This window comes from Diabrotica virgifera, chromosome 7, assembly GCF_917563875.1.
Source record: "Diabrotica virgifera virgifera chromosome 7, PGI_DIABVI_V3a".
Classification (NCBI taxonomy): Eukaryota; Metazoa; Arthropoda; class Insecta; order Coleoptera; family Chrysomelidae; genus Diabrotica; species Diabrotica virgifera.
This window is the reverse complement of record NC_065449.1, coordinates 27028682-27052953: the sequence shown is the minus strand read 5'-3', so window position 1 is coordinate 27052953 and position 24272 is coordinate 27028682. Positions and strand designations below refer to the sequence as shown.

Here is a 24272-nt window from a genome sequence, read left to right as displayed (position 1 = left end):
AAGGCTCGGGCAAATATCTCGTTGATTCAATTGCTTGGTAAACAAGCTTTGGACCATCTGTAAAGTTTTTGCTTTTTTTGATAGCAAACCACATTGGCATATACGATTTCAAGATAAACAAAACTAGCTCTTGAAGTTCAGGTGAGGGGTTTTCTTCACTTATGTAAAGTCGCAAAGTTCTATTTGCTTTGGCCAACCACCTCGAGTGTGATAAGTGTCCGGGATCTCGTACAGACAAATCCCTTTTACATGTCCCAAATGTTATCGCAGTGGAGATAACAAGTAGGTACTGTTGATCCTTGCTGAGAACCTTTCTGTCTACCTCCGGTATCTGAAAATCTATAGACTGGAAGTTAATTACCGGCAGTTTTTGACAGGCAACAAGTTATTCACCGATTGGTCCTCTTGAAGTACTAGGCCCGGTTGTTTTGCCATCTAGATGTTCAAAGAGGTGCCGGAACGGCAGCTCATTAAAGTGGAGCAGGCAAATTGCCCATTGGACGGGCCTCCTTAAATATAATTCAATTCTTCGAATTATCCCAGTTTTCAACCCCTAAATTCCCTACAATAGGTTTGTGTGAATATAAACGATTACTACTACTTTTAAAAAACAATTAATTATCAAATTCCAAAAATACGAAAAAATGTTGAAATTTCAATATTTCGGCATATTTTAAAGCTTATGCGGGACCGGAAGATATCCAGTAATCACAATCAAATTAAAACACAATGTTCTTAGGGTCTATCTCAACGCATAAATAACTATTACGTTAAAAAATAAATATAAAAAAATTTTTTCACAAAATAAGAAAAATGAAGTTTTTTTAAAAAATAGTCAAACTTTAAGGCTAATGCGGGACCGGAAGATATTAACCGATTTTGAAATTTTTTTTTATTTTGTTTCTAATTATAATTCGCAAGTTTTCCGCGGTATTACAACTTAAAAAAAAATAAAAATTTTTTTCGGCCCACCCTATTATACTCGTATAATCTATATTTGCTGAATCGATCCAGGAATAGTCAACTCAAACTAGTCAGAGTTGATTCTATTTTTCCCGCGATCTACTTTTACTAACAAGGGTTCGGAAGAATCTACTTCAACTAGTAAAAGTTGAATTAAATTTTTCAAATCAACTCTTACTACTGGTTTTAGTTGGAGTTGACTCGAAGTAGGAATAGTCCATTCTAACTGAAAATCAACTTAAACTTTAACATATACACTGTTTACGCCTGCTTTTTTCATACTAACCCATAATTTCTGCAAAGAAACCGAATCAAATGCTCTACGAAGATCTACAAAAGTCTCGTGAAGTTCCATTTTCCTTGCTTGCCTCTTTTCTACTGGTTGTTTTATCGTAAATATATTATCCATGCAGGATCGCCCAGGTCGAAATCCACTGTTCTTCCATTTCCGTTGCTTCGTCTTCTAATCGGGGTGATATGAGGCTATGCGTACAAGAAGAGCGAACTAGACTTTATGCGATTTTTTTACTTTGCCATTTTTTTCTACGTTCGTTCCTTTACATGACACAGTAGTTCATTAATTTATAATCATAATTTTTGTCTATTAAATAAATAATCAAATTTGCCGAGTTAGCCCTTACTCAACAACTTTAAAATTGCGTTTTTATCAAAGCGGGATTTTCGCGTTCGCCCTTCTTGCAAGCATAGCCTTATATGACTCTATCGTAAAGCTTTTCTATTTGCGATGTAATGCTACCCTGATAGTTACTACAGTCTCTAATATTTCCCCTTTTTATACATGGAATTTATGTAAGAGCTTTTCCAACGCCTTGGAACCCCCTTTTACTTGACCCTTATTAAAAATTACACGAAGCAGCTCAGATGTTTTTAATGGTTGCATGTATAAAATTTTATTAACTCGATAGATAAAACATCTAATCTTCTAATTTTATTTTTCTTCATTTTTAAAGCTGTTTTTATTTCTTCTACAGTCATGGCATATGCTTCGTTAACCTTCGTTACTTCTAGATCTAAATAGGTGTTTAAATACTCTCCACGTCTTTCTTCCAATACGTTATAAGAGTCTTTCTACTGTTTTTTCTATAAGGTTTATTTTTCCGGTTTCATTTGTGTTTCTTCCAAGAGCGATTATAGTAAGCCAAGCTTTTCTGGACCTAGAACTCTCGATCATTGAGCTAATTTCAACAAACTTGGTTTCCAACGATTTTATTTTGTTTTCTTAATTTCTTTTTTTAGCTATACAGGGTGTCCAGAAACTCTACCGACAAACGAAGACCCAAGATTCTTCAGATAATTTTAAGACAATTTAACCCTATTCACTTAGTCCAAAAATGCTTCCTAAGGGAGCTAGAGCTCTTTGAAGATGGCGTCTTGTAATGAGTTTTTCTTAAATACCTCCAGAACGCTTCTATTTAGAAAAACAATTGGTACGCGTATTTATCTTTCAGAGATAAATTTATTCCATCCATTGCGAATTTTTAGTACCGATCATAGGCGTCCGTTTTGGGCAGTTATTTTATGGTTATTTTATCGCCTAACTTTTTTGTCTTTAATTTTTAAGCATTTTTGACTCTGAATTTTAAAATTGTGTGGTACTCGAGTACTAAAAGGTACTCTTGCTTTTAAGTCGATAGGATACACAGTTTTCTAGAAAAATCGATTTGAAAATTTATCGTTCTTTGAATTTACAAAAAAAATTCAAAAAAAAACCTATTTAAAAAGACGAAAACTGGTACATTTATTTATATTCCAGAGATGAATCGATTTCATTAATTGCGAATTTAACATAGGCCTCATAGTACCGGTCATAGGCGTCCGTTTTGGGTATGTCAACAGTTATTTTATAGCGTAACTTTTTGTCTTTAATTTTTAAGCATTTTTGACACTAGATTATTAAATTATGAGGTATTCGAGCACTAAAAGTTCCTCTTGTTTTAAGTTAGTAAAATACACCGTTTTTTTTTTGAAAAAATTTTTCAATTTTTTTTCAAATTCCAAAAACGAAAAACTTTCAAATCCATTTTTCTAGAAAACGGTGTGTCCTACCGACTGAAAGCAAGGGTACCTTTTAGTACTAGAATACCTCACAATTTAATAATCCAGTATCAAAAATGCTTAAAAGTTAAAGACACAAAAGTTATGCGATAAAATAACCGTTGCCCTACCCAAAACGGACGCCTATGACCGGTACTTGAAATTCACAATGGATGGAATCGATTCATTTCTGGAAAGTAAATAGGAATACCAATTTTCGTTTTTCTAAATAGAAGCGTTCTGGAGGTATTTAAGAAAAACTAATTACATGACGCCATCTTCAAAGAGCTCTAGCTCCCTTAGGAAGCATTTTCGGACTAGGTGAATTGGGTTAAATTATCTTAAAATTATCTGAAAAATCTCTCTTCTTCGTTTGTCGGTTTCGAGTTTCTGGACACCCTGTATATAGGGTGGTCGGAAAGTCCCTTTACACTAAAAATAATAATGTTTCAACACCGCGCCAATGTTTGATGGCGTTCCTGCGCATGCGCATCGTCAAGGGCACCTGTCTGGTCACGCAGACAGACAACAATAGTTGCGATTGAAACGTAATGACAGACGCAAGAGAGTATACAATTGAAGAGCGTTTGGTCGCTGCAGTGTGGATACCCGAACGTCGGCATAACAAAAAAACAATGGCCGACATGATTTTGATGTTTGCTTTGAAAAACCATCACCATCCAGACCAACTTTGATGTCATGGGAGAAGAAAGCTTTTTAATTCGGAACCGTTCTTGACGCACCAAGAAGTGGAAAACCAAGCACTCGAGCTGAAACTTGTACCAGCATTGAGGATTCCATTGAACGTTCACCGATGAAATCGACGCGGAAACGCTCTGCAAAGTCTAGTATTGCACGGTCAACAATGCAGGCTCACATGCAAAAGGATTTACAAGTGAAGGCCTTGTTTGTTTTCAACAAGATGGCGCTTCACCCCATTTTGCTCTCGCTGTTCGCAATCGGCTGAATGAAATCTTCCCGGACCGATGGATTGGACGAGGTTTTCCAATTCCTTGGCCTCCAAAAAGATAAGATTTGACAACGTGCTGGACAATTCACTGTGGGCTTTCATTAAAGAGGAAATTAGAAAACGCAGATATTTTTCGAATGAGAAAGTGCGTAACGGAGTTCGCCAAGCTTTTTATGTCAGTGACTCCAGAAATGCTGAGACGGAGGAACATACGAATATGCCGTCGTATCAAGTTGTGTTGTGACAATAGAGATATGCACACCAATGTTTTCGATAAATAAAAAGTAATAAATAACTTACAAACTAAATTGTGTTCTTATTTTTCCCCTCTCTAGTACAACAACAGTAATTCATTAAAGCTATGGGTACATAATTCGCAAATATTTTACGTGTATCCCTACTTTTTCTGTCTTTACACGGCAAATTACATGTAGTAAAATTCACACTGGTATGGATATGTAAACATTATTAGAATGTCATTCTACTTGAAAATGTCATCATTCATTTAAAGAGATGGGTTTTGAATGTTCTTGGATAACTGATATTTTTATAATTGCAAATTATTAATTCAGTTAATATATATGATAAATTTTTCACTAACTATGTATTCAGTGATTGTAGGTAATAATTTATTTGTACAACAAAGACTAATACTCAATCGAGAAAAGAGGAAAAGTGTTAAAGTGATTTTTTAATAATATATTGTTAGGGAACGCTTACAATTTTGAACATCACAGAATATATTATCCTGATGTATTCTCTGCTTGGATCTTCCACAAATAATACACAATAAATAACTTTTTATTAAGTTCACGTCTTAAATCAATTATTTATCAAATACACTATATTAAATAATATTTAATCAATAACTCAACATATTCCCGATGCAATGTCAAATATTTAAAATTGTCACTGATTGTCAGTGTCTGACTGACAATATATGCTGACAATATTATATTCGGCTGAGTGCGTTGTAAGACAAAGATAGATTTGGAAAATATTACCACGGTATTGTGTTCATTTTTTTCGAATCCTGAAAAAACCAATAAATATTTTTGAAAAATTTAAACGCAGAATGAAAGACTAAATTATTACCGAGGGCCGAAAGTCCCTTAGAATAAATAAAAAGTTTATTTTGAATGATATATTTGAAATTAAAAATAACACTAAATTTTCTCTTAGTTTTTCACCCCTGTAACTTATTAAAATAAACATTATAGAAGTTCTCAGGGACTTTCGGCCCTCGCTAATAACGTAATTTTTCATTCTGCGTTTAAATTTTTCAAAAATACTTATTAGTTTTCTCAGGATTCGAAAAAAATTAATCCCCATTTGAATAGCATTGCAGCCGGAAATACGTACCGATCCTCTTTGTAAAGGGACTTTCCGGCCACCCTATATACAGGGTGTAACGAAAATACAGGTCATAAATTAAATCACATATTCTGAAACCAAAAATAGTTCCAATGAAGCTAATTTACCTTAGTACAAATATGCACATAAACAAAGTTACAGCCCTTTGAAGTTACAAAATAAAAATCGATTTTTTCGAATATATCGAAAACTATTAGCGATTTTTTATTGAAAATGGACATGTGGCATTCTTATGGCAGGAACATCTTAAAACAGAATTATAGTGAAATTTGTGCACCCCATAAAAATTTTATGGGGGTTTTGTTCCCTTAAACCCCCCCAAACTTTTGTGTAAGTTCCAATTAAATTATTATTGTGGTACCATTAGTTCAATTCAATATTTCTATAACTTTTTTGCCTCTTAGTATTTTTTCGATAAGGCAGTTTTTATCGAGTTGCGGCTTCTTTTTTAATATGTTTACATAAAAATTTTATGGGGGTTTTGTTCCTTTAAACCCCCTAAATGTTTGTGTATGTTCCAATTAAACTTTTACTGCGGTACCATTAGTTAAACACAGTGTTTTTAAAACTTTTTTGCCTCTTTGTATTTTTTCGAAAAGGCACTTTTTATCAAGATATTACTTCTTTTTTAATATGGTTCAAAATATACCTAAAAATGTAAATCATAAATAAATTTTCATATTATTACCAAGTCTCCATAATCGTACTTAGCCATATACAAATATGTGGTGGATTTGACAAATATTCAAAATATCTCGATAAAAACTGACTTTTGGAAAAAGTACTAAGAGGCAAAAAGTTTTTAAAATATTGTGTTTAGCTAATGGTACTACAATAATAATTAAATTGGAACGTACACAAAAGTTTGGGGGGTATAAAAGAACAAAACCCCCATAAAATTTTTATGGGGTGTCCAAATTTCACTATAATTTTTTCTTAAGATACTACTACCATAAGAATGCCACATGTCTATTTTCAATAAAAGATCTCTAATAGCTTTCGATATATTGGAAAAAATCGATTTTTATTTTGTAAATTCAAAGGGCTGTAACTTTTTTTATGTGCTTCTTCTTCTTCTCGTACCACTCCTATCGGAGATTGGAAATCATCAAGGCTACCCTGACTTTCTTTACAGCTGACCTAAAAAGTTCATTAGTGGTGCAGCCAAACCACTCTCTCAAATTCCGCATCCACGACATTCTTCTACGGCCTGGATTCCGTTTTCCTTCTATTTTTCCTTGCATTATATTTTGAAGTAATGCGTATCTATGACCTCTCATCAGGTGACCCAAATACTCGAGTTTTCTTCGTTTTATCGTTAATAAAATTTCTGGGTCTTTTCCTATCCTTCGTATTACTTCAAGATTTGTGATTCTTTCAACCCAACTTAACTTCAGCATTTGACGGTAGCACCACATCTCGAAACTTTCAATATTTTTTATGTTGTTCTGTTTGAGAGTCCAGGCCTCTACATCGTATAATAGCGTGTTAAATACGTAGCCACTTAGCATTCTTATTCGTAGAGGGATGCTTATATCTCTGTTGCAGAAGAATTTTCTCATCTTTATGAAGGTGGCCCTGGCAATTTCGATACGTCTTTTTATTTCATTGTTTTGGTCTCCAGTTTCGTTTATTAAAGTTTCCAAGTATTTATAACTTGATACTTTTTCAATTTGAATGCCGTTTATACTAATATGTGCTGGTTGTGTCATGATTTTACTGAAGACCATATATTTGGTTTTTTTGATATTAATGTTTATGCCATAATTGTTGCAAGCAATATTTATGTTTGTAAGTAATCGTTGTAATTCTTCTACTGTTCTTGCAACTAGTACAGTGTCGTCTGCGTATCGAATATTATTTACAACCTCTCCATTGATTACGATTCATTCATTTGCTTGCAAAAGGGCTTCCTGACAGATGCTTTCACTATATACATTAAATAGCAGTGGTGACAAAATGCATCCCTGTCTTACTCCTCTACGTATTTCTATTGCTTTTGATATCTCGTTTTCTATTTTGATGTTAGCTTTCTGATTCCAATATAAGTTGAGAATTATTCGCAGATCTTTATTATCTATGTCTTTTCTTTCAACAATGTCTCTTAGCCTATCGTGGCGTACTCTGTCAAACGCTTTTTCAAAATCGATAAAACATGCATGTTAAAACTTTTTATGTGCACATTTGTACTAAGGTAAGTTAGGTTCAATCGAACTATTTTGGGTCCCAGAATATGTGATTAAATTTATTACCTGTACTTTTGTTACACCCTGTATATTTATACCGATTTTATTTAATAAACCGAATGAATAATGAAAAACAGTTCATGATTTAATTTACGTTTCAGGGACCACTGCCATCTGTTTAAGTACGTTTTATCCTTTTGGATTCCTCAGAACAGTCCGTTGTGTGTTCTGAATCGAAACCAAATCTAACTGTCATGTAAGCCACTTGTGACCCACTTCTTTTGTGTAGTTTTATATATTTGATTAAAGAATCATTAGCTCAAACAAAAATGTAATAAAACAAAATAAAAATCAAATACTTTATTACTGAGAAGTATACAGTTGTTTCTGGATAACTAAACATATCACTTTTGGAGGAAAAGATGTTAATTTTATCCTCAAGTCCGGTTTGACCTCCAAACGGTTCTTATATTTATTTTTGAGGAAAATCAGTGTTGACAATTCTGTCTCACACTTATAGGTCGTAACAAAAGGAATTAGAAACTTTATCGCTTTTTCTGCTAAAACTGGGTACTCCTGGTGGCAAGACAGACAAAAATCAATCAGTGGTATTTTGCCAAATATATCTTTGAGTGCCCTATCACACGATAGTTCAATTACTGCCTCAATCTCTAAATTCTGAAGTCCTGTTTCGGATTCTACGTCCATTGTAAACGTATTCATTGTAAAATGGCAATGAATACATTTACATACAATACATACATTTTCAAATGTCATTGACGTGTCCACAAATTAAGTTTTTTTGTTGCAGCTTCCACCTTCACTTGTACTTTAAATACAGTTACATTGCTACCTTGTAATGGCATATTTAAATTGTCCAATTAGTCAAAAATATTACAACTATAGCTACCTTGATTAATCAATTGACATAATGAAAACTGTCTTTAAATTTAAATATTACACCTAGCCGTTGGTAGATGTATATTGAAATTTATTCCTTCAATTTAATAAGTCTTTTTAAAACATTTCCTTTTTATTATTACCCTAAAATTTCCTTTTTAATAGCCAACGCACTTCGCAGTGTAAAAGATGTTCTTACTCTTGAGTTCAGTGGGTGAGAGTTTATGAATTTTATAAATTTTACACACTCTTGCAGAGATTCGGTTAAAATCAGTGACATTTGTTTGACAGCTAGTGCCTCTCTGTGAATGCTACAATGCACCCAAACACATTCTGGTGCTACAGCTTTGATCCCAGAAAAAGTCGTACGAGTGCCTGCCATTGCCTGTGCTCCATCGCTACTCCCACACATTTACTCCATTGTCATTAATGAAGCTATCAATCAGATTAAACATTTCTTCAGCCGTTCGTTGTTCTTGTTGACAAAGATTCACAAAATAGAAATTCTTCGTGAATAGTATTTTCAAAATCGTATCTTACAAAACACATTAGATTAGCATTATCTGATATGTATGTACTTTCATCAACTTGCAAGGAAATCACTTCTTTAAGTGACCTATAATAGTTTCTTCAATAGGTACTATCTGGCATCTCCACAATCCTACGCTTCACTGTTATTTAATAGAGCCAGCGAATTCACCTGCTTTTCCCGCTTTTGATCACATATCCGAGATGCTATTTTCATTGCTCGAACTATTAATTTCTCGGCAATTGTGTGAGAATAAACGGTTTCAGCAATTAATTTTGTTGTTTCATATATATATATATATATATATATATATATATATATATATATATATATATATATATATATATATATATATATATATATATATTCGTATGAACTTTACACATTGCTAAAACATACAATAGATTGTAAGAATATAAATGAAAATGAAAACATTAAAGGCGGATATTGCTACTGTGGAGCCATTCCATTGCCTCAGGAGTTAGTTCGTGGATTTCGATTAAGCTTCCTTCGAATCGTGTGGCTGGACATTCTTGTGTAATGTGGTGGACTGTTTGTTCAGCAGCATTGCATTTGTCACATAGCGGGCTGTCTGCGATGCCCCATTGGTTAAGTGATTTATTGCACACTCCATGACCTGCCCTGATTCGGTTCAGATTACACCATTCTCGGCGCGGAAGAGAGAAACCGTTGAGTTTGACTGTGTGATTTCCTATTAGGTGTGCATTGTTCACTTCTTCGTTCCATTCGCTTATCCAATGCTCATCGATTGTGAAATTGTTTGGAAGATTTTTTGCTGTTATTGTTGGCGGGTTTCGAGATCTCAGCCGCAATTGGCCCTGGTTTAACTGATCTATGTCGGTATTTATTGGCAATGAGGGATTCTTTTGACATTTCTGGTATTGTGATTTAAGGGCAGCTAACCGACGTGTTTTGGTTGGTGCAATGTTGCTCAGAACTGGAAGCCACTGAGTTGGTGTGCTTTTTATGGTCCCCGTAATATACCTCATTGTCTGATTTAGTTGTGTGTCTAGGACGTTAGTATGGTGACTGTTTAGCCAGACTGGAGCACAATATTCGGCTGTTGAATAGACTAATGCAAGAGCGCTTGTCCTGATTGTGTCTGCATTGGCTCCCCAAGAGGTGTTTGCAAGCTTGTGAATGATATTATTGCGAGTTTTTACTTTAGCTGCAGTTTTATGTAAGTGTTCCTTGAAAGTTAGAGTACGATCCAGTGTTACACCGAGATATTTTGGATTTGGGCTATGTTTTAGGGTAACCCCTTCGCTTTCTATGTTTAGTCTGTAGTTCACTTCCCGGTTATTTAGATGGAAGGCAGTAACTTCTGTTTTTGTGGGATTTGGCTGAAGGCCCCATTTTTTAAAATATGTGTTAATAGTATGTAAGTCGCTTTCTAGGATAGCTTGGGCGTTCTCGATGTTTCTTTCTTGTATGCCTAAAGCCATGTCATCTGCATAAATAAACTTGCGTGAGATTGTAGTGGGAGCGTCTGAGGTGTAAATGTTAAACAGGAGCGGCGATAGAAGCCGCTGTTGTTTCATAAGAAGCCAGTACAAGAATTTCAGATTGAGCGTTCTGAGAAAAATTCAAAGGCACAGTCTTTTTGGAAATGGCGAGGCGAAGCGACCCGGCACTTTGCTTTCGTGGCCCGGTACCGGGTCGCGACCCACCATTTGGGAAACGCTGATGTAAGCACATTAACAAGGAATAATTTGCAACAGAACACAATCTATTAAAGCAACGAAAAATCTAAAGAACCGGGAAACTAAATAATTTCTTATGCTGGAATCTACACCTGAATCCGATCTAAAATTTACAAGGAAAACGGACGATAATTGGATAGCCATGGATAATCTACAACAGTGGTGCTCAGACTTATACTGTGTGGGATCTACCATATAAACTGCAAGCGTTCAGCGATCGACTACTAGTAAAAAAAAAACAATTTGGGAAATAAAAATTTCACATTTCTATTTGATAAAAAGTCGTAATTACAGAGAGTGTAGAGAGTGAATGGTATTGCTATCATCCACAAGTCAAATTATCATAGCCATAGCACATCCACAAGTCATATCATGATGCTACGTAATTATCGAGGCCCAACCGCAAGCATGATGAGAGATATTCGTCAGTTAGCCAATCACGATACTTTGCTTTCACTACCTTCATTTGGAAAAATGCAGAATCACACAAGTACGTTGATCCAAAGAATGTTGTGAGCTGCAGAGCTACTTGCCTCAAAGCCAGATATTTGTCAGACGATATGAAAGACCAAGATTTCTTATTGGTCGCTCTGGACTTAGATGTATATCCGAAATTATTTTCAGTGCATAGTTTTAGACGGAAATGATCTCCATATTTAAAGGAATGGATATTTCAGATTTCAGTGGCAATTTTTTCCACATTTTCACAAGAAAATGACTAAATATGAATGTTACAATATCTGTCAATTTTTTAAAATTACGGAAGCGCCTTTCAAACTCGCTAGGTAATGAACTGATTGTAATAGGGGGAGCAAAGTATGCTAAATGTGCAGTCACTCGAGCGCTTTGGGGACCTATTAGGTTGTGAAGAGTAGGTCCTAAAACCAAAAAAAATTAAGTAAAGTTTTTCATTTGAGTGGGCGCTTGCCATTTTTTAATTTAATTTTCCATTTCCAACAATCGTTTTTTCCGATTATAGAGCCATCTATCCATAACTCTAAAAATTGTTTCGAATAAAAGTTGCTTATTTTTATGTAAAGAATTCAAATCGGGAATAAAAAATTGGGGCTCCTATTTAAGATTTTAAAGTAACCCCCCACCCCACCTCCGTGGGGGGTCGTGTTTGGTACCATTCGATAGATTTTTCAAAAATATTGAATAAGTGTATTTTACAATTTTTCGATCTGATGTTTATTTTGCGGAATATCGCGGGATTTGTATTTAAAATTTTAAATTTACCCCCACCCCTCTCCATGGGGGGTCATGTTTGGTATCATTCGATAGATTTTTGAAAAATATTGAACACGTAGTTTTTAGTTTTTCGATCTATCGGTCTTTCCGCGAATTATTCGCTTTTTTTTGTGAAATTTTTTAACTCATCCATTTCCTTACGCCCCGCTCAAATTTTCAGATTTTTAAAATATACACTCTTTTGCATGTACTTAACTTACCTTATATATAAAAAAAATAAATAAATAAAAAAAATCACTAAGAGGTTCTAAATCTCCGCGAGGATGAATCGGATTTAGTTCCTACCGTAGTGAAGAAAAAAAATTACCATAGTTGTTGTATTTATTAACATAGTAAGTAGACATTGTTATTTGTAAGCTTTATTTTTTATTATTCTTTATTTTTAAGTGTATACTGGACAATTTTGTACTTATGAATGAATAATAATTTTATATTTAATTACGTGGCTAAAGGTTATAAATCAAGGCCAGAATCAGAACAAAAAAAAAACTTAATTTATCTTAATCTGACAATTTCGAGTATTTTTAGGGATAGATTTTATTTTTCGGGCCCCCCTTAACGAACTCCCTTGTGTTAAGAGCCAATATATGGTAGAGGTACATCTGCAGGGCACCAGGTTTCTCCCCATATGATAATCTGACGCGCTCGAGTAACTGCAAAAATCCCCGCTTGGGCTCCCCTACCATAACTCCATCTCGTAATAAACATAATTCAGCGGTTACCCGTTTTTTTACCGATTGAACGTTATTTAAATCATTTCTGTTCATTTGATTATTTAATAATTTAAATTTGTTGACAGAAGAATGTACTGCGCTCGTCATATCGATAATTGTTTTATTTTTACCATGTAGTTTCAAATTAAGGAGGTTCAAATGATTTGCTAAATCTGATACTAAAGCCAGATCACTGAGCTATTTTTCGTTTTGAAGTAGATGAGTGTCATCCCCTCGTTCTTCTAGAAAAGAAATTATTTCGGGAGGTTAATTATCTCATAACTAAAAATTTTCCACGGCTCAACCACCTCACATCTATATACAGAAGTAAATCAGTGTGTTCCTCAGAGTCGCTAGCTTCCAATTGCGCTTTAAAAAGATGTTGCAAGCTTCGCTCTCTGATTGAAGTCACAATTTTTGTCGTTCATATTTAAAATTTTGGAACACAAAACTTGCTGGTGAATAATATAATAAAATACAAAAACGATGGAAATCATCGTTAGCTCAATATAATGCAATAAATCTATTGTTAACGCCATTTATAGATAGTGCACCATCTGTTGTAATACACACTAGTTTTTACATTTGTATGTTTGTAGCTCGTATTGTTTTACAAAATTTATAAAAACGGTGTAATATATTATTTTCTCAGCGAGTTTTTTTTGTCCTAGTCTTTTCCATTTGTATTTTTTCCCTGAATCGCGATCGACTTCAAAAACTTTGGCGATCGACCGGTCGATCGCGATCGACCCTTTGAGCACCGCTGATCTACAATATGCATTCCACATTTTAATATAACTAGGTAAAAATCCAAAGAATTTCAATTGCTACTAGTATATACTCAATTTGTGAGTAAAACGAAGGTAACGAAAGCTTGTTTAAGGTTTAATTTCGTTTCAGAGATCACCACCATCTGTTTACGTACGTTTCATCCTTCCATACATTTTACGGCACACCCAGTGGCGTAGCTGAAGATTGGGAGGCCTCCGCGGCAATTTTTGTGGGGCCCCGTATTATAAACAAAACGACTTCTAATAATAGTATAATTACTAAAATATATGTAAATGGCACTATTTAGCCTTTCTATAATAATAATTCTTCATCAGTTAGTGTTAATAGATTTTTTGGGAATATACATGAAAACCTATTATACATGTCTGTTAATCCGACAAACCTATTGGTAGGTTGTTGAAATATTATATCTAAATTTCCATTGAAAACATTAACTTCAAAACTTTTCTAAATGAAAAGTTATTTTTTCGTCGCAACTGAGCTCATCGTAAATTTTTTTTATACTTATATGCTGCTATTCCTGCTGCTTCTGCTAAAGTTTCGGAAAATAAATTTCTCATTTCTCATTATCACAAGTTTTTTCAAAACGTTGAAGGGCGAGCGTTAACTCTGCCGTTTCAGATTACAAATGTTTTGATGTTAGATTAATAAAGTTAAGTATTTTAGATTGAATACTATTGAATAGTAATGTAAACGGCAAAATCAAAATTATTCATATGCTCTAATAGTGCATTAGGTTCTAAATTTTCATCGTTTTTTAGATAGCAATGAAAAGCTCGATGCAAAATCATAATAGCATCATGTCTGGATGATCACCGGGTGTCACATATCCTTTTAACTGTTGACAAATGCGATTAATTTAAAGTCATAATAGTACATAGTACCTAAATCCCATCTTTTAATACTTGCACTAAAAAACATATAATCTCTTAATTATATCGTAAAAAAACAACTGCTTTACACCAGCAACGGCATTATTCAACACTAGGTTCAGTTTATGGGATGCACAATGAACATAGGAAGCTACTTTTTCAATGTCAGTTATGCGCCTTTGTACGCCTGAATATACACAACTCATAACGCTTGCCACCCGTGTTGAGCTGCCCCCCCCCCCACTTGCAAAAATTAAAAAACGAATAGCCCTGATTAATGAGCTATTTATGAGCTCTCATATTCCGCAAACTAAAAATTTTGAGCTCGTTCCACTGAGCAGGAATTTAATACTTTAGTGGGGAGGGGGGCTGAGTCAGCCCCCCACTACTTAAAAATAGGAATATTGAATCGGTTTTTGCGGCAGAATTACGAGCTATTTATGAGCTCTTGAAATTATATAGTTTCGATTTTTGAGCTCATCCCATTCACCCCCAAACAACCCTTTAATTGATTTAACGTAAGAGAAAAATGCTGAGAAAGCTTAAAATATATCGTATTGAGGATATAATTCCTATAGCGTATATACTCTAAGAATAAACTATTAAATCACGTGCATTTCGACTATTGAGCTACAACCCCTTCGCAAGAAAACCACCCTATCTTCCCGGCTTAAGAGAAAGTTTTACTTGAAATGCATTAAATTAATTATTTGGCGACTACATATCATTCAATAATTTATAAGCTTTCAAATTACGCGCATTTAAATCAGTAAATTGCAATTTATTTTATATAGTGCAGTCACTGAAAGTAAAAATCAACGAAAACCTTCAATTTCGGTGAACCTTCATCGATTTTCACGAAAATTGGTCAGTGGTTAGAGGATACCTCAAGAAACAAAGGTGACATGGTACCAACTTGCGCCTTTACCCTGAGGGTGGATACCACCCCTTCTCGGGGGTGAAAAATTATTTAATAAAAAATAACTGCACAAATCTATAAAAGAACAAATTATAAGCAAAATGTATTATATAAAGTTATTAAAATAAGTCAATACTTTTTAAGTTATTAAAGATCAAAAATTTTAATTATTCGTGAAAAAAATGCATGTTTTGAAGCGGTTTTTCGTAAATCACTGAAAAACTAAGTTTTTACAAAAAAGTTAATACTAGTTTTATTCGTATAGCTTATATTCTAAGAATAAACTCTTAGATCACGCGCCTTTCGATTATTGAGATACAACCCCTTCGCAAGAAAACCATACCATATTCCTGGCTTAAGAGGGAGTTGAACTTAAAATAATTTAAATTAATTATTTGTCGACTAGATATCGTTTAATAATTTATGAGCTCGCAAAATATACGCATCTCAATTATTCAATTGCCATTTTCTTTCTATAGTGCAGTCACTGAAGGTAAAAATCAACTATGACCTTCAATTTCGGTAAATCTGCATTCATTTTCACGAAAATTGGTGAGCGGATTTTGATACTATCAACTTTTTCTGGAGCTCATTTTGGATAGGTAGTTCTAAGTACATTGATAAGTATTTAGTACCTAAGTGTCATAAAATGCATCTCTTTCCCGTTATTTAAGCTTGAATCCTTAGATTTGAACAGTCGCAGAAAAAAATATACATTAAATTACCAATAACTTACTTTAAATTAACATTAAAAGGTTTTTCAAGTAAGCAATTTATTATATTTTTTATTAGCTTCAATTTTAGTGATGAACACTTTTTTATAAAAACTTACAGTTATTTTTTGAGTTATTTATGAAAAATCGCTTTAAAGCATGCATTTTCTTTCACAAAAATTAAAATATTTGATCTTTAATAACTCAAAAAGTATTAATTTATTTTAATCACATTATATAACAAATTTTGCTCACAATTTGTCCCTCTCTCGATTTGTGGGGTTATTTTTAATAAAGTAATTTTCACCCCCGAGAAGGGGTGACATATACCCCAGGTTAATACCCCAAGTTGTTATTGTTAATTCGTGAAAATTAATGGACATTTAGCGAAATCGAAGGTCATAGTTGATTTTTATCTTCAGTGACTGCACTATAGAAAGAAAATGGCAATTCAATAATTGACATGCGTATATTTTGCAAGCTCATAAATTATTAAACGATATGTAGTCGCCAAATAATTAATTTAAATTATTTTAAGTACAACTCTCTCTTAAGCCGGGAATATGGGATGGTTATCTTGCGAAGGGGTTGTAACTCTATAATCGAAAGGCGCGTGATTTAAGAGTTTATTCTTAGAATATAAGCTATACGAATTAAACTACTATTAACTTTTTTGTAAAAACTTACAGTTTTTCAGTGATTTACGAAAAACCGCTTCATAACATGCATTTTTTTCACGAATAATTAAAATCTTTGATCTTTAATAACTTAACCCGGCACCTGCCACGTGGGGTGCTACCAGCACCGCATAACACATTTTCATCAAATATTTGGTATTTCAAGTTTGTTAACCGTGCTGTGAGTCATAATAGCTTTCTATATTATTATATAGCATAGATCTGTTTGCGTTTGAAGTGGTTATTTAGTGTCATTCTGAACTTGCAGCTCTAAAGTCGAATTGGGGTGTCATCATCTGGCAGTTTAAGTTTTAATTTTTTTTTGTGTTTTTGATAAACAGGTCAGATTTCCATTTTTTTATTGTAATAACTGATTTAAATTATTAATAAAGTCTCTATACTCAATAAATCTTGATTTTCTTAGATATTTTACTTCACTTCATTTATTATGGGTTGGTACTTGCTAATTTGCTTATAACACCTTTTTAATTTTATTTTTTAACTTTTATAATATATTAGTAGCTAATAAGTTAATAAAACATGTTTTTTTATATTCTTGTGAAACTCAACACATTATTTTGTTTATAAACAAGTAGATCACAGAAAATTGTTAAGGGGTGCTGTGAGCACCCCACGTGGCAGTTGATGCCTTGCAAAGCCACGTGGCAGGTGCCGGATTAAAAAGTATTGACTTATTTTATTAACTTTATATAATAAATTTTGCTTTTAATTTGTTCTTTTATTGATTTGTGCAGTTATTTTTAATAAAATAATTTTCACCCCCGAGAAGGGGCGCTATCCACCCTCAGAGTAAAGGCGCAAGGTGGTACCATGTCACCTTTGTTTCTTGACGTATCCTCTAACCACTGACCAATTTTCGTGAAAATCGATGAAGGTTCACCGAAATTGAAGGTAATCGTTGATTTTTACCTTCAGTGACTGCACTATACAAAATAAATTGCAATTTACTGATCTAAATGCGCGTAATTTGGAAGCTTATAATTTATTCAATGATATGTAGTCGCCAAATAATTAGTTTAATGCATTTTAAGTACAACTTTCTCTTAAGCCGGGAAGATAGGGTGGTTTTCTTGCGAAGGGGTTATAGCTCAATAATCGAAATGCACGTGATTTAATAGTTTATTCTTAGAGTATATAAGTTATAGGAATTATATCCGCAATACGATATATTTTAAGTTGTCTCAGCATTTTTCTCTTAAGTTAAATCAATTAAAGGGTGGTTTGGGGGTGAAGGGGATGAGCTCAAAAATCGAAACTATAATTTCAAGAGCTCATAAATAGCTCGTAATTCTGCCGCAAAACCGATTCAATATTCCTATTTTTAAGTAGTGGGGGGGCTGACTCAGCCCCCCCCCACTAAAGTATCAAATTCCTGCTCAGTGGAACGAGCTCAAAATTTTTAGTTTGCGGAATATGAGAGCTCATAAATAGCTCATAAATCAGGGCTATTTGTTTTTTGATTTTTGCAAGTGGGGGGGGGGCAGCTCAACACGGGTACGCTTGCCTCATCATATTCCTTTCTTCTGCAGTTGTGTACGGAAAAGTACTTTGATTGTATAAATTTTAAAATTTCCTATGCAAGACCTTGCACTTTGGTCTAATATGCGAATAAGTCCCAAAATCTTTCAACAACTTTTGCTTTGGAAGGTGAATTATTTTTATCGCACGTTATTTTTACATACCGGAAAATAAAACTAAGCTTATCGTGTTTTAAAATATCTTGAGTAGTATCAAGAATTATTGAATGTAACGTGTATTTGGGGCTCAATTTGTTTTTAAGTTATGTACTCTTTTTATCGGTTAATATGGCTAGTAAATGAACCACCGACAAAGAATTACCTTTTTTTATATTCACTTTCATCCAAACTACCATCACGCCCCGGAAAGAGTAAGGGTAATTTACGACAATTACCACTTCATTACTTCCTTCCAAATTCCCTATTTTGATGCTTATTAGGAAAAATATTTTGGTGGCCAATTTAAAGAACGTAGGTATTAAGCTTGAAGGCTTTAAGGGGCCCCTCCTAACGTCGTCCCCCCGCCTTGCGGGCCGTAATATGATTTGGTTCTCAATTTAAAGAACGTAGAAGTATTAAGCTTGAACGCTTTAAGGGGCCCCTCCTAACGTCGGCCCCCTCTGCCTTGCAGGCCTGTCAGCTACGCCACTGGGCACACCACTGGCTATTCTGAGGAGTCCAAGACGATGAAATGTGCATAAGCGAATGGTGGTGGCCTCTGCATCGAAACTAAATCTTAAACTGTCTTTCATTTCATTATTTTCGCTACCTTCGGTTTACTCACAAATTGACTACTAGGAATCAAAATTCATTAGTACTTTAACTAGATAAATTGACGTATCGTGGAATGCAGATTGCAGATTCCACATGTCTATCCATTTATCGTCCGTTTTTCTTGTAAATTGTAAAAGGATTGGATTCAGGAGTAACCAGAATTTGTTTGCAGCATAAGAAATCTTTTAGTTCTCTGATTCTTTAGACTACTCAATGCTTGAATAAATATAGGTATTACACTGTAATTGTAATTACAACTACAGCAAGAAAATTAATATAATGTTAACACTTACCAGTGCCCAAGACGAAAGTGCTGATCCTGATAATAATATTGTTCTATGAAATAGGCCTGGCATTACAGTGGGGGATATCATAAGAAAATTAATACAAGCGGCTCCTGACCCATGACCCGCCAACGTTACGTTGTTGGGATCACCTCCAAACAGTGCTACGTTTTGCTGTATCCAATGCAGTGCAGCGATTTGGTCCATTAAGCCGTAGTTTGCTACTCGTGCTTTCAAGTGTGGAGCTGGATTGGCGTTGAGAAAACCTGAAAGAAACAAATAATCTTTGTAAAATGTTTTCATTATATAAATTATTAAAAACCAACAATAATTTTTATCCAATAATCAATATATAAATATAAGCTATATGAGGCGATGAGAGCCAGAGTGGTCTAACTGATTTTAAAATTGCCTTACATAATCAAAGGAAATGATGAGAAGCTATCAATGTCCGATTGTTGAAGTAATTGTATGTTTACCAATAATGAATCTTGGTCAACATAAAACTACTAAAACAGTGTGAGATTGTTAGCTTCTGATCATTTTCTTTGATTATGTAAAGTAATGTTAAAATCAGTTAGGCCACTCTGGCTCTCATCGGCTCATATAGGTATAAATCTAATCCAATAATAAACCAATAATCATTTCTCGTTAAAAATAATCCACAAATCCTTTTATTCTTTTGTTTGTTCCTTTATGGATAGAAAAATGGTAGAAAAATCTCCAATTTAAGATTTGCTGATGACACTACACTTATAGCAGCAAATGAGCAAGAAATGTTTGATCTTCTGCGAAAAGTTGAGTACGAAAGCAATAAAGTTGGTTTGAAAATCAATAAAGCTAAGACAAAAATAATGGTGGTCGACAGATTTGACACTATTCAACTGACTAACATATTACAGGAATACCAGATAGTAAACACCTTTGTCTATCTCGGGTCTAGTATAACTAACGATGGTAACTGTGAAGCAGAAGTTCGGAGACGTATTGGTATGGCAAAAAATGCGATGAGTCGCCTAACTAAACTTTGGAAAGACAGATCTCTCTCTCAAAATATCAAGATGAGATTGGTGAATGCCCTTGTATTCTCAATATTTCTATACGGAGCAGAGACTTGGACTCTTCGCGCATGCGAGCGCTAAAAAATTGATGCCTTTGAGATGTGGTGCTGGAGAAGAATGCTGCGCATACCTTGGACAGCTCATAGGACAAACGTTTCCATTCTAGACCAACTCAATATTAAAAAAAGGCTGTCCACAATATGTCTGCAACGAATTCTGCTATTCTTTGGTCACGTGGTTCGCAGAGGTGACGACAGTTTGGAGAGATTAATTGTTTCTGGAAACGTTCCGGGGAGAAGATCAAGAGGACGATCACCAACTAGATGGTCTGACCAAATAAAGCATTCAGCTGGAAACTCATTCTGCGAAGCTCTTAGAGCAGCTGAAGATAGAGACCAATGGAGAAACATTGTTAGGAATATTGGAAGAAATCGCGATCCTCAGTAATGGGGAAACGACAGGAGAGAGTTATGGATCAAAATAAACTAATTATTTTAGATTTTAAAATGGCCTTAAAATGGTTTTTATATCAGTATTTTATGAGTTAATGTTAACACCACTCCGTACATACGCACTCTCACCTTATATACTATTCACTACCATCGATGATGCGCGCTAGGAGATGAATCACCGGCAAAGATGTAAACCCAGCTTCGTCAAAATAGAAGAAGAGTTCTGCCGGAGAGTTGATCTAGTAAAAACTCCACTGACCCAAGGGTATTGACTGAAGCCCAACCGCTTCTTCTAAAGTATTGATTTAGTAGCAACTCCCACACTGGGTTTTAAGTTTTAAGGCAAAACCGTCTTGATGCGGCGACCAAGTATTGATTAGTCGCTTTCCTTTTCCAAGTATTGATCGATCCGCCCACCTTTAACCCAGAACAAGTTCTTGATTTTTCTGAGTCTGGTGACACTTCTCTAACACATACATATAATATGTATATCAACAGGCTCATTGTAGATGCTTTTGAGAAGCTAAGGTAAAAGGTCATATCAAAATTCCAGGCAATGAAAAAGTAGACCATTTGACTAAATACGCTACTTTAATGGGTATAGAATAGAACGAGTTGATAAATTGGATTTAATTACAGCTAGAAAGAAACAAATTATAATTAATTTTGAAATTGAGTGGCAATCCTTTATTAACAGTAGCAAATATACAGTACATACTACAATATATATTATATCCTCTTCCATCTTCCATCTATTCCCCCAAACGAGAGAAGCTCCATATTTCCGAAAATTTATTCTATATACGTTAGATGCATTTTAGAGCATGCTACAGTAAACGCACATCTGTACATTATTATAATTACACTTCCAGAAACAGATCAAAATAGACATAGGCGGTAGTAAACGTCTAACAACTTTGTTTTTCTCAGATGTCAGGTAGTCGTGGCGAATGATGAGGAAGACATGAACTACATGTTTAGAAAACTAAGGAAAGAATATAAAAAATGGGGCCTCAATATGAATATGGGGATGATGAAGAAGATCCAGAGTTAGAAATTAGAACCACAAAAAGATGTAAAAATTTAAATACGTATCTCGGATCTATAATACCTAAAGAAGACATTACCAAAAGAGACATCGAAAACAGAACGCAAAAAGGAAAAAAGCGGTAAACTTTCTAAGCTCTCTACTATGGTCTAAAGATATTAGACAAACAACGAAATTGACAATCTATCGAACCTTAGTAGAGCCTATTATGATTTACGTAGCAGAAGTTTGGTAGATCACGAAAAAAGATAGAAAAAAAAATAGAAGTAGTAAAAATTAGATGGAGGAAAAATACTATATATTTCAGTGCAGATAGAATTAAAACGAGACAACTAGTGTGGTATGGTCACTTGAAACAAAAGAATAAAGATAGATACCCAAAGAAAGCTTTAAATTACATACCACAACAAAGGAGAAGAAGGGGAGGGCCTTCAGTTGCCTGGGAAGAAAATGTATGACACATAATGAGAGATAGAGCCATCAAAGAAGACGAATGGATGAACAGAAAACGATGGCGGTTAAAATGCGAAAAGCGGCAGAGGCTGTAGGAACCTCGCTTATACAGGGTGATTGATTAGTGGGGTAAAGCTCAATAGATCCGCTACAGTAATAGATAGCAATAAAAGTTAATAACAAAAATTGTAGCCAACTTTAAGCTTCATAGTTTAAAATTAATTAGAATGTTACAGGATGTTCGATAACATCGTGGCAGACCAAACTTATTCTTTTTTAAATGGAACACCCTATATTTTATCTTATATTCGAAATCTTCTTAACTTCACCATTACAAAAATATAACGGTCTGTTGTGTTATACAGGGTATTTACAAAGTTATAGTCAATTTTCTATGAAAATCGTAACAAGTTCAGCTCCCTGTATAAATAAAAATAAGCACAACAGCAATGGTTTATTGATTCCATATTTTTTTATTTATTGTCAAAATTTTTAAAGATGCTAATTTTCTTTATATCGAATACAGAGTGAGTCCAAACGCAAGTACATTATTTTCTCAGTAATTTTAAATGGAACACCCTATATTTTATATCACTATTGAAAAGTAATAGTATCGTACTTTCGTTTGTATACAACATTCCGTATGTCTAAATTTATTAGTTTTCGAGATATTTTCATTTTTCATTGGACCAGTAGCGTGGCCAAACAGATCACCAAAATTGAATAAACTTGACTGATTTTTTGGAGTTACGTTAAGAATGAAGGCTATAAAATACAAATATATATAAAAATAGAATACAAAGTGTATTTTGAAGTTTTAATTTACAAATGCTTCGTAGTGCAAGTAACTCATTCACTCAACTCATTTTGAACACCTTATGTAATTTTTTTTCTCTGATTCTGGCCTTGGTTAACTAGAACCTTTAGCCACGTAATTGTAGAACTTATCACTAAGTCAGGTGTAATGTGTAGTGTGTGTGTTGAGTAAGTGTCTTATGTAATTATGTAATTAAATTATACTTTATGTAATTATGTAATTAAATTATACCTTATGTAATTATGTAATTAAATTATACCTTATGTAATTAAATATATAAAATATTTTACTAAAAGTAGCTTTTAATTTTTTCAAAAATGTTGTATTTTGTGTTCATATTTTTTTTTGTAAAATTTTTTACTGATAAATTATTTTTAGTTCTTTATTTGTTACATTGTTACATTTACATACAAAAGTAGTTTTTAATTGTTTTCAGAAAATGTTGTATTTTGTGTTTGTGTTTTTTTGTAAAATTTATAACTAATAAATTATTTTTCTTTCTTTATTTGTTACATTTACATACAAAAGTAGTTTTGAACTGTTTAAAAAATGTTGTATGTTGTTGTTGCGTTTTTTTTTGTAAAATTTATTACTAATAAATTATTTTTCTTTCTTTATTTGCTACATTGTTACATTGATTAGCGGATTGATAATCAGTAAACTTATATTATTAGTTTTAAAAAATTCAGTCATGGCTTACTTAAAATTTGGAAAGATCTAGACTCCTAATTAATAATTTGCTCTGAAAATTTAAAATATCTCGAAAACTAATAAAAGACATAGGGAATATTATACAAAAATAAAGTACGGTAACGGCACTTTTCGATAGTGACATAAAATACAAGGTGTTCCATTTAAAATTACTAAGAAAATAATGTACTTGCGTTTTGACTCACCCTGTATTCGATATACAGAAAATTAGCAATATCAACCATTCTTAAAAATTTTCACAATCAACAAAAAAATATGGCACCAATAAACCACTGCTATTGTGCTTATTTTTATTTATACAGGGAACTGAACTTGTTACGATTTTCATAGAAAATTTGTTACGTTTAAATTTTGTGCAAAAGCACAAATATAATTTGTCATAAATATAAACTAAATGTTGACTGTACTGGCCTATCATCTTTTGTGTTATTGGTCGTAAAGGTATAATTTTATCAGTATTGCCAAATACATTTCTGGTGGTATAAAATAGTAATTA

General features: G+C 33.6%; 1 protein-coding gene across 1 annotated transcript in view; it reads right to left on the bottom strand.

The window, feature by feature from the left end:
- The window catches only part of LOC114329334 (neuroligin-4, Y-linked-like), a 470481-nt gene that overhangs the window by 119854 nt on the left and 326355 nt on the right, over positions 1–24272 (bottom strand). The window contains exon 4 of the mRNA XM_050656283.1: positions 19244–19500. Within this exon, the coding sequence (XP_050512240.1) occupies positions 19244–19500 (257 nt within the window). The remainder of the gene's footprint in view (positions 1–19243; positions 19501–24272) is intronic.